Genomic DNA, 9,669 nt, shown 5'->3' on the forward strand with positions numbered 1-9,669 from the left:
AAACATCTTTTTAAAATATTTTTATATTCGAAATCATGGCCATCCCCATCCAATCTGACAGAGATGAAGCTTCCAGTGTATCAGACCCCTGTCGTTTGTGCACAGCAGCAAACTGACTTCAAATACAGAATACAACTATAAATTCAACCTTAATACTTTGGTGGAAGAACAAGAGCTAGCCTGAAACAGCAGTGAATCCCTTATATTGAAAATTGTGTAGTGCATGCAAATACAAAAAACAAACAAAACTTGTTTTGGTGATTATCAACAATAAAGCAATTAAATTAAAACACACTCAAAGAAAAAGGTGACCTTTCTGATTAAAGACAATGACACGTTATGATTTCATACCTGTAACTTAACTTTAAGTATGTAAATGAGTTGTGCTGGATTTAGTGTTGCAGGTTGACAAGACCAAAAACCTTTATATTGGCATGATTAACAACAACGAGACGTAAGTGGAGCAGATGGAAGATAATGAAAAGTTATCTGCCAATCGTGGGGTCACATACTTTTGACCCATAGTCTAATTTACCAGGATGAATTATCCATTGGTCCAAGTGTAATTTGCTGCCAATGAGTGTTAATCTTTCCTAAACAGAAAACAAACTAATTATGGAAGAAGCGTAAAATTAAACAAAATGTACAAGAACAATAATTACATTCTGCTCAGGAAGTGACATAAGGTTTCCACTGGATAAATGTGATTTCTGGGCCTTAAGTCATGGGAAAGTTAAATTTCTATTGTAGTATTACAATTTATGCTCATTATTATCAGGTAGAAACAACGTTTTGAGTGCTCCACAACGTAAGTTAAAAAAAAAAAAAAAAGTAGAATAGTTCACCCAAAGTTTTTAATGGCATATTTTATTTAACCCCAAGCCATCCTAAGTCTAATATCATGCAATTTTCATTTTTGGGTGAACTATTCCTTTAAGTAATTAGCATGTGTAACTTAAACCTGCTTGACAATATCATAATGCAAAGGCAGTGAAATGAATGCCTTATTTTGGCCAGCTTCACATTTAAAGAATGCCGTCCCAACAGGCATTGCAGTGGGAAAAACGTTCCAAGATGACAAGCAAAATCTAAATAATTTTTTCATTCAAAACTGAAAATGATTGGACCAAATCATTTATAAGTCATAAATGGGCTAATTTACCTGATGTTTCTTATATATTGTTTATAAAAACTTACTTTTGAAGTGTGCTAAAGAAAAGTTAAGGCAAAGAGACACCCCAGATTGTACATTGCCATTCCATTTACAGATTTTCCCTTTCCCAAGCACAGTGACACACAAAACTTAAAAACCTTTCTGCTATTTCTAGCAAATACTTGACATCCAACTACTTAATTACAGCATATACACCCTGGCACCAAATGAAACCACTGTCATTTGATAGTCTTTGTCAATCTCTGCTTTCTCTACATTCTGGCCGGTCACAATCTACCGTTATGAGAGCAGCAGGTTTCTTTTTCCAGACAATTCATCTGATGCCATTACAAGTGTGTGTCTTCTTCATCAGGTATGTCTTCTTTCAGCAGGTTGTCTATGGGGACGATCCAGCTGTCGTTAAACTCCCCGTTCATTGTCAGTTTCTTCTCTTGCATCTCCGGCTGGACCTCCATCACCTCCAGTGTGGGATTGTCATGATAACCGTTCTCCACTGTCTGCAGCTCTTCCGTCAGGTGTTGCTGCCGAGGTGAAAGTACATACTGGGATGTTAAACCGCGTAATGCTTTGGATTTCAGAACTTTCAGCTTCGAATTATTCGCAACATTCATCGTTCGTAGATAAAAGTATTGAAAGTAGGAACTGGAGTCTGATTCACGTTTGTGTTTGGAATTGAACATTACCTGGTTCTTCCTGTAGGATCTGCGATGATAAGTGCAGTATGCTGCAAAGCAGCACAGAATGAGCACCAACGCGCCACAAGAAGCCAAGATGGCGATCAACGTGTCCGGTATCGTGTCCTTGCTGTCCGCATTTCCACCGTCATGCTGCTCGTTTCTTGGCTGTATTTTCTGGTCAGCTAGAAATGGAAAAGAAAGTGAATTACTATAAATGTTTTGCACTTAAGATAACCGAACATAATATGGCAAGCCGTAACATTTCCCTCACCAGCTATTGTTATTGTTGCAGTTATTCGGTTGTCATGAGTTATCATGCAATTGAATTTCATCTTCTGACCCAACGACTTGCAGGCTTGAAGGACATCGTTTGCCTGTGTGAACAAAATGAACGTTAACAAAAAACTTTTCTCAGTTTTGACTTTGCTTGCTGTTTCGAATTCACGCCCTTCTTTTTTTCTTTTCAGAACATTGCAAGATAAAAACTCAGAATTGTGAGTAAATAATTCTGTACCTTTTATATTTGTTATTGTGTGGTGAAACATGCTGCCTTAGTTTTGTGGTTGGTTTTACTATTATTTAACAATGTATTTAAACGTTCATAGAGATTCTTGATATTGACTTGTTAGTGAATTTTAGAATGTAAATGAGTTATTGTCAATGTTTTTGTAATTCATGTGCTCACCTCAGTGCTGTTTAGCTCAAAGGAATACTGCAGAAGAGATCATCAACATCAGATCATTTACAGTAACAGGATAAAAAAATATATATACACAAAATATAAGGGGAAAAAAAATTAATGTTAGTATTTTACCTTAAAGACATTTTCGGGAGTAGAGGTGCTACTCATAATATTTTGTCGTATGGTTGAGGCTGTAGTTTGTGCTTTTGTTGTATCGGGATTTTGAGAAGTGGTAGATTTAGAGTCCGGTGTTACTGTGATTGGTGATGTAGCTAAATAAAAGACATAAAAAGAAGGCACATGAGTTTAGAATGACCACCAGGTGAGTAAATAACCACGTAATTGTCATGTATTAGCATTAAGCAACATTCAAGCATTGTATTGTTTTGTGTCGTGCAGTCATAAAGATTGTACCAAAGTAATTCTTCCGACTTACAAATTTTGTTAACAGTAGGAGAAGATGAGTTTGTCTGATTAGACGAGAGCTGGGTGGTGACGACTTCTGTAGATGTAGCAGTCGCAGGTGTAGTTTCGTTGGTGTTGTCTTGTTTGGGATCGGTTGAATTGTCAGTTGTAGTTGATTTTTCAGTACTGCTGTTGAAGGGTGTAAGTGTAGTGACTGTGTTGGACGTTTTGGGTTGAATGGTTGTGATATGGGTTGTGCCAGGACCATTTTGTGAGGTTGGTTTACTGGTCACTGATAAAGTTGGCGTAGTCGATGGAGTGATTGTAGTGGTCAGTGGAGCAGTGGGTGTATTGGAATCTGTTGAGGAGGATATGAGGGCAGTTTTAGTGGCCCCCAATGTGGTGAGAGTAGATTTGGCTGTAGAGGTCTGTAATGTAGTGGCAGTTTCAGTGGACTGTGTAGTGGTGAGTGTAGGAGACGTCACTGAGGCAGTAATGGATCCTAGTAAGTTAGAAGACACGGTGGGTTTAGAGGAGACTGTTGTAACGACAGACGGTGTTGTTGTGCTATCATCAGCGTTGCACTGCATGCCTTGCAGGAGGGCACCTGAGAAGAACAAGCAAAACAGACAATTAAGAAAGAGTGTAAGAATACCCTGCAGACTCAGAATTGATTCTGTGCAATTGCTGTAACACCGCATTTCAGGTAAACAGAAGCAGTGCCGGTGAAAATTATTTCATGCATGCTAACAAAATATATGATCTTTCTGCAACAGTCATTCGAATGGAACAGTTTCTAGTGAGTTCTAGCAGCTGACAATACTAATATCCAAATTTGACTACTTTGCAGGGAGTGTTTTTGCTGTGTTGATCACATAATGCATTACTTTAAACCAGTAATCAAGATCAACGCTCATCTAGATCCTCTTTAACATGTATATATAAAAATTGTCCTAATTCCTGTATAATTGCATCATCAGCAAAATTGTATTGACGGGGCCGCATGATTATGGCAAAAATCATAATTGTCGATCATCCCTTATTAATTACGATTATCACTATTTACACTGAATTATACCATTGTTTGAAACAACTGCATGACATATTTGTACATGAACATAAACAAGCTGAAAACACTCAAACTCAAAAACCTTTATTGCTTTTTTATAGCCACAAATGTGAATTGTACATGAATTGTTTTATTATTTAAATAACAAAAAAATGATCTATGAATGGTATTATAATGTTATGCTAAAACTAAAATTCATGAAAAAACTCTCGAGATAACCTGTAGAAAGAAAGATAACACACCTTAAGCTCACAGAATAATATAAGTGGATGATTATTTACTGCTTTGATTCATAATTGTGGCATCCATAATTATTGCGACTAGAAAATCGATTAATTGTGCAGCCCTAATTGGCAATGATTTTAAGTGGTTACAGTAATTCAAACACATCATCTTGTATCTATTTTAACCACAAGCAGTTTTCTTTCTTTTCGTGGCATTTTGAATTCTGTCAAGCTGTGATTTTATTGTTTTTGTCTTTATTTATGCACCTCATATTGCTAATATAATGTCTTGATGTCTCATAGTGGGAGTTTATCTCTGTTTTTAGTGAGCCGGACAGGACACTCCATACAATAACTTAGGAAGTAACACACCTACTCTTATGGGCGGAACCACAGATGCCAAAACAATGGTGTCCAAATTTGCTTCATAGTCTCTTGAGGCTTAAAACAATGGTCTTTCCTTAATTCAAGGCTCTTGAGTTCATAATTATGCATTAGGTAATAGCCAGATTTCTAGCTACTGACAGTATTTATCAGAGTTACAGTTACATTAATATTACTTTCCGAATTATATCCTGTGCAGAAAAAGAAATACAAACCAAATGTAAGCTGATATTCCTTTTAAAATATCATCGGCATCGTTCTAGACACCACAGCGTCTGTTTATATCAATCCGTCCAAGATTCATGTAATAAGTGACTTTTAACTCCTACATCTTCACTGTTGATGCTTTTTAGCATAACCGGCCACCCAGAATGAAGATCTTGTAAATCTTATCCCGCTGGGATGTCAGAACGATCAGTAGTGGTTGTTGTAGAAACAGTGCATTGTTGTTGTCGGGATGGGGGGTTTTGATGAGAGGCTGTTTATCTTGGTCGGTGAGCCAGTGTTGTCTTTCATTTAGTCCTCTTGTCTAATCGCCATCTTATCACAGCCTTGCGTTTCCAAAATATGGGCGCTACTTATCACTGCTCCTAAACTAACGTTTTTTTCACTGCGCACTGTTAAACCAAGTACCAAATTAACTGCATGAAACGGCACATTTATTTGAGTAAAGGAAAGTGTAAGATTGGTGTTTTGACTCTTATCGTCCCTTCATCATCACCCTGCGGTTTCCATTAGTTCTATGGTCAGGATTGACCCTCGTTGACCCTGCTGTCAGATGCTGTCTGTTTATTACCCACTGACAGGGCTGCTGGTCGTAACACTATCAATGTAGAGACTGTGTGGAGAAAACCCAGACATTTCACCTGCGTAGATGCATCATGCTCAAACCATCACCGAGGCAATATGATACGCTCTTATACGTATCTTTCCTAAACTCTCCCACACTCTCACTGAGATCCTGGAGGTGCTGTTTCAGTAATCCCAGATAACAAGAGCTTAACTCACTCATCTTAAAAACCGGTATCAGATTAAATGTAGGTGTATTGTAGCCTAAAATATTGAATGCTGGTTTGATGTCATGTTTGGAGTAATTAAGATTTTTAAATGTTTTATGCTCACAAAAGCTGAAAAAGCAATATTGTGTAAGATTATTACAGTTTAAATTTTAAGATATTTTTAAGATGTCATTTATTCCTGTAATTGGACAGCTGAATGGTCACATGGTCCTTTAGAAATCATTGAAGACTCAGTTCTTACTATTATAGCTTTTACTGCTTAAAATATTTCAGCTGCTGAAACTTCAGCTTCGCCATGACAGGAATAAATGCTTTTACAATTAAAGTCGTTTGAATTTTTAATAACGTTCCGTAATAAATTCAATATTATTGCAACGTAACTAGTTATTGTTACAATTTTAAGAAATAGAAAACTGTTATTTTGTAAACCGTAATAAAATTTCACAGTAATACTTGATCGGATAAATGCAGCCCTGGTAAAAACTTCTTTCAAAAACACAATTTTCCCTGGTAGTGAAACGTTTGCGAAAATGCTGATGTTAACTCCAGTAAGTTTGCACAGAGTCGGTTTATCCAGTTATTTATAAAAGTAAAAATATTTCATTTGAAGGGCTAGATTTGTGGCCAGGAGTGTTATGTTTTAAGCGCATTAATAAAGTTGTAAATTGTTCCTTAATTACAGTTTGGGGATCAATAAAGTTGTATTACATTGTATTGTACTAATTTCTATGAATAGAACGCGCACACCCTCTCTACCACCCCCTCCCCAGATTTGTGCGGGACCTCTTTGGGCCCCTATAGCTTGCCCCCTCTCCTTATGATAGTGTCCTATTCAGAGGTAACTGAACAGCCCATCGGCCCAACAGGAGGGGGGTGGGGAAGACGGGGATTGGGGGCTCCTTTATGGAGCTGAGTCACAACTAACCCCCTCTATTGAGGTGAGGAGAGAGACCGTGAATATAAAATTGCACACAATGAATGAAAGACGGACAGAAGAAAGGAAGAAGTAGTCTGAGAGGGCTGGACAGAGGCCGAACAAGGTCAGCGGGCATTTATGTGCCTGACTCGAACGCATCAGATGTTATTATGACCTACCAATAGAACTGTATCACGTTTTCTGAGGACTAAATACTCTACAAGTAAGCTGAAGTGCCACTTTTTTTTCTTTTAAAGTTTTTGAATAATTGCAAACACTCTGCATTTATGAGCTCATCTGTAGAAGGTTTTTTTTTTGGTTAAGAAAGACTAGCTGCTAATGGTGCAAAGTATCCGTGATAAAGTGAAGGATTCATGGATAGAGAGGGGAGGCCGGGTTAGAGGTTGGATTAGAGAAGGGAGTTGAAGATCGTGGTAGTGCCAGTTGCAGACGTTATACATAACAAGCAGATCAGAAAAGGAGGGGAGAATGACGGAGGAGCCATCTTTGCAATCTCAAGATACGGAGGCCAGTGTCTCGCGTTCTTTCCCTTACACATCTCTCAAATATGTTACGCATTACTTATAGGTGCTACATTAAGACTAAAAGAAATCAGAATTGGAGTTTTGTGGCTTTTATAGGCCATAATGCTAGCTGGGTCAAAATTAGGTTTTAGCTGATATAAAATATATGCCCAAATTAATTCGTTTTTTTTTTTTGAGTATGCTGTTTTCAATACTGATAATACTTAAAAACGATTATTAATAACTGAGCACCAAATCGTGAATATTAGAATGATTTCTGTAGGATTAGACTTCCTTAAAAAATATTAAGAAAAATAATTGAAATATATGATCTTGAGGTTTGTTCCAGATTTTTTTAAAAAGTACACACGTTATTAAATACACCGTCTATTTCTTTTTTCATTATTATCATTGTGGTATAAAATTACTCTAATTTAGTAATCTAATACTGTCATTTAGGAGTTTTTGGATCACTGGCTCCTAGTTCATAGCTGTAATGCAAACTAAACTGATACAATCCCTTTGCTATACCCCACCCACACTTCCTGTGCAAAAAGGAAACACCTCAACAAGACAGAAAACCATGCTTATCATTGCTTTTCTAGGGGTCTCTAAAGAACTCGTGGTTTCTCATCTACTTTTGCATCAGATCTATCTGCAGAAAAAAGTTGGATCATTTGGCTGAGAGATGCAGTGAGAGGAGAGAGGAAATAAGTGCCACACCTTCCCTGGGAACAGGGATGTTGACAGAATACTTTCCTACCCATTGTTCTGCACTTTCCCAAGCCTTGTGTAAGACAGCTCTGTCAGGCAGCATCCAGACCAGAGCACTGCCGAAAGATGCAGTTTATTTTGGCTGATTTAAGTGTTGAAGCTTTATTGACAGTAGAGGATGGAGGAAACCTTACGCAACACAAAGCCCGAAAAAAAAATTACAGGCCTTAATTTTAGCAGCGCTTACGCTGAGACTAAAACATCCTGCTGTTGCACTACAAGAAAGCAATTTCAAACAAACAGACCTTTTAAAAAAGGCTGACTATAGAGTCAAAAGTGCTTATGGTGCCTTTTTTTTTTTTTCTCCAAGGTTGGCTAAACAAAACATGACCGTCAGGCTGATGTCTGGACAGGCAGGTGCACCGCACTGATAATTAAAGAATAACAGTCCTCCCTCACATCCCTCTTGAATCCGAGACGCACTTCATCTGTAGTTGTGTCACAGCAAAGCAGCTGACAGAAATGTTGAGTGGCACAGATGCTGCACTTCCCAGAGCTCTTTGCAGTATTTTTTGCACATACACAGGTGGTCATGTGCTGCTGCATTAATAGCCATCACTGTCAGCGAAATGATAACCATCTTTTGAGTCATAACCAAAATGTCGAACAGATTAGCAGCTGATAATGAATTTTTATGTAAATGCTATTAATAATATTAAAACGTTTACCAATATAACAAGTCAGTAAATGCCAGAAAAGGAGGCAAATATTATTTCTGAGAGCGTTTTGCTAAAGTAATTTTCTCTTTTTTGTTATGTGGATTTTAATTTTGCTAACATAAGAATGTTACTTTTGATTGTTCTCTGAATATTTCTGAAATAAATAGTTCCATCAACAATAACAAATGTTATATATTGCAAAAAAAACAAAAAACAGTGAATGACAAGTATAGTTCAAGTACAGCTCGTTTAAATCATTATCTTTGGGAATTCCGTGAGAACGCTGAAAGAACTTTTAAATATTTAAACAAGTTCTGAAATCACAAACTGTTTATATTCGAACGAGTTGTTTGAATCGTCAGCCGTAAATGAGCAAAGTTAGGCTCCTTTATACTGACTGACGCCACTAAACTTTAATGAATTATGAGAAATGCTGAATTTAATTTAAGCAGCACGCTAATATGAACGTAAACTCACCTAATACAATGAGCGTCCACGAGATTGCCATTTTCAGTCCCTCAGTTTGATGCTCGCTGCTCTTTCAGTGACTTCAGGGAAAGTTTTGCATGAAAATGTGGAGACGCCGATCGGTTCCGCTTATCGTCTTGAGTTTGTATCTGGACTTCTTTTTGCAGCTGGTATTTTTTTTTTTTTATCTTAAAGCCAAGAGGAGTGCTTTTGTCTGAGCTGCCTCTTCTCGGAGTCTCTACCCCACCCTGAGGGTCCGGGGATTTGGGGGGCAAAGTTTTGCTGGGTTTCCTTGGCTGCGCGGATTGTGATGTATTGAATGCGCGGACTCGCCTGGAGTGACGTGCTGTGCGGCCGATCTCGAGACAGGTCTGAGACGCAGCAGCTCGCGCAGGGGGGACCCGACAGAGAGGGGAGGGCTGGGCACACACAGGACTAGCCCATCTGTGTCTAACATCATGCATGTCACTGTATTAGAGCCTGCTCTTAAAATCAACATCCTGAGCTTTCGGTGTTTCTTAATATTTAATGGTGTTCCTGACGTATTAATGATAATACTAATAATATAATACAGGCCTAATTAAGTTTGTAATACGTGGATAAAATAAATGGTATCATTATCATTGTTTTTCGTCTTATTATAGTAAAATACTCATATGATAATACATTCTTTTAACTAACTGAATCTTAATAT

The 9,669-nt window shown here is 37.7% G+C and overlaps 1 protein-coding gene across 1 annotated transcript; it reads right to left on the reverse strand.

Moving 5' to 3' along the window:
* Positions 1 to 5: 5 nt before the first annotated feature.
* Positions 6 to 9,365, reverse strand: podxl (podocalyxin-like). Its single transcript, XM_043236196.1, has 7 exons — positions 8,985 to 9,365; positions 2,970 to 3,545; positions 2,666 to 2,805; positions 2,537 to 2,563; positions 2,123 to 2,225; positions 1,858 to 2,033; positions 6 to 1,695 (listed from the first exon to the last, which is right to left on the reverse strand). Exons 1-7 carry the CDS (start codon positions 9,013 to 9,015, stop codon positions 1,501 to 1,503), a joined length of 1,248 nt encoding a protein of 415 aa, XP_043092131.1. The 5' UTR covers positions 9,016 to 9,365; the 3' UTR covers positions 6 to 1,500.
* Positions 9,366 to 9,669: the final 304 nt, after the last annotated feature.

This window comes from Puntigrus tetrazona, chromosome 4 (genome assembly GCF_018831695.1).
Source record: "Puntigrus tetrazona isolate hp1 chromosome 4, ASM1883169v1, whole genome shotgun sequence".
NCBI lineage: Eukaryota > Metazoa > Chordata > Actinopteri > Cypriniformes > Cyprinidae > Puntigrus > Puntigrus tetrazona.

Bases quoted from the DNA above. Each gene is read 5' to 3' on its own strand.
- podxl (XM_043236196.1), bottom strand. From the start codon at position 9,015: ATGGCAATCTCGTGGACGCTCATTGTATTAG. The intron at 2,564-2,665 runs GTAAAATACTAA...TCTCTTCTGCAG, and splicing joins CTCCCGAAAATGTCTTTAAG to TATTCCTTTGAGCTAAACAG. The intron at 1,696-1,857 runs GTAATGTTCAAT...TCACCTCGGCAG, and splicing joins GATCCTACAGGAAGAACCAG to CAACACCTGACGGAAGAGCT.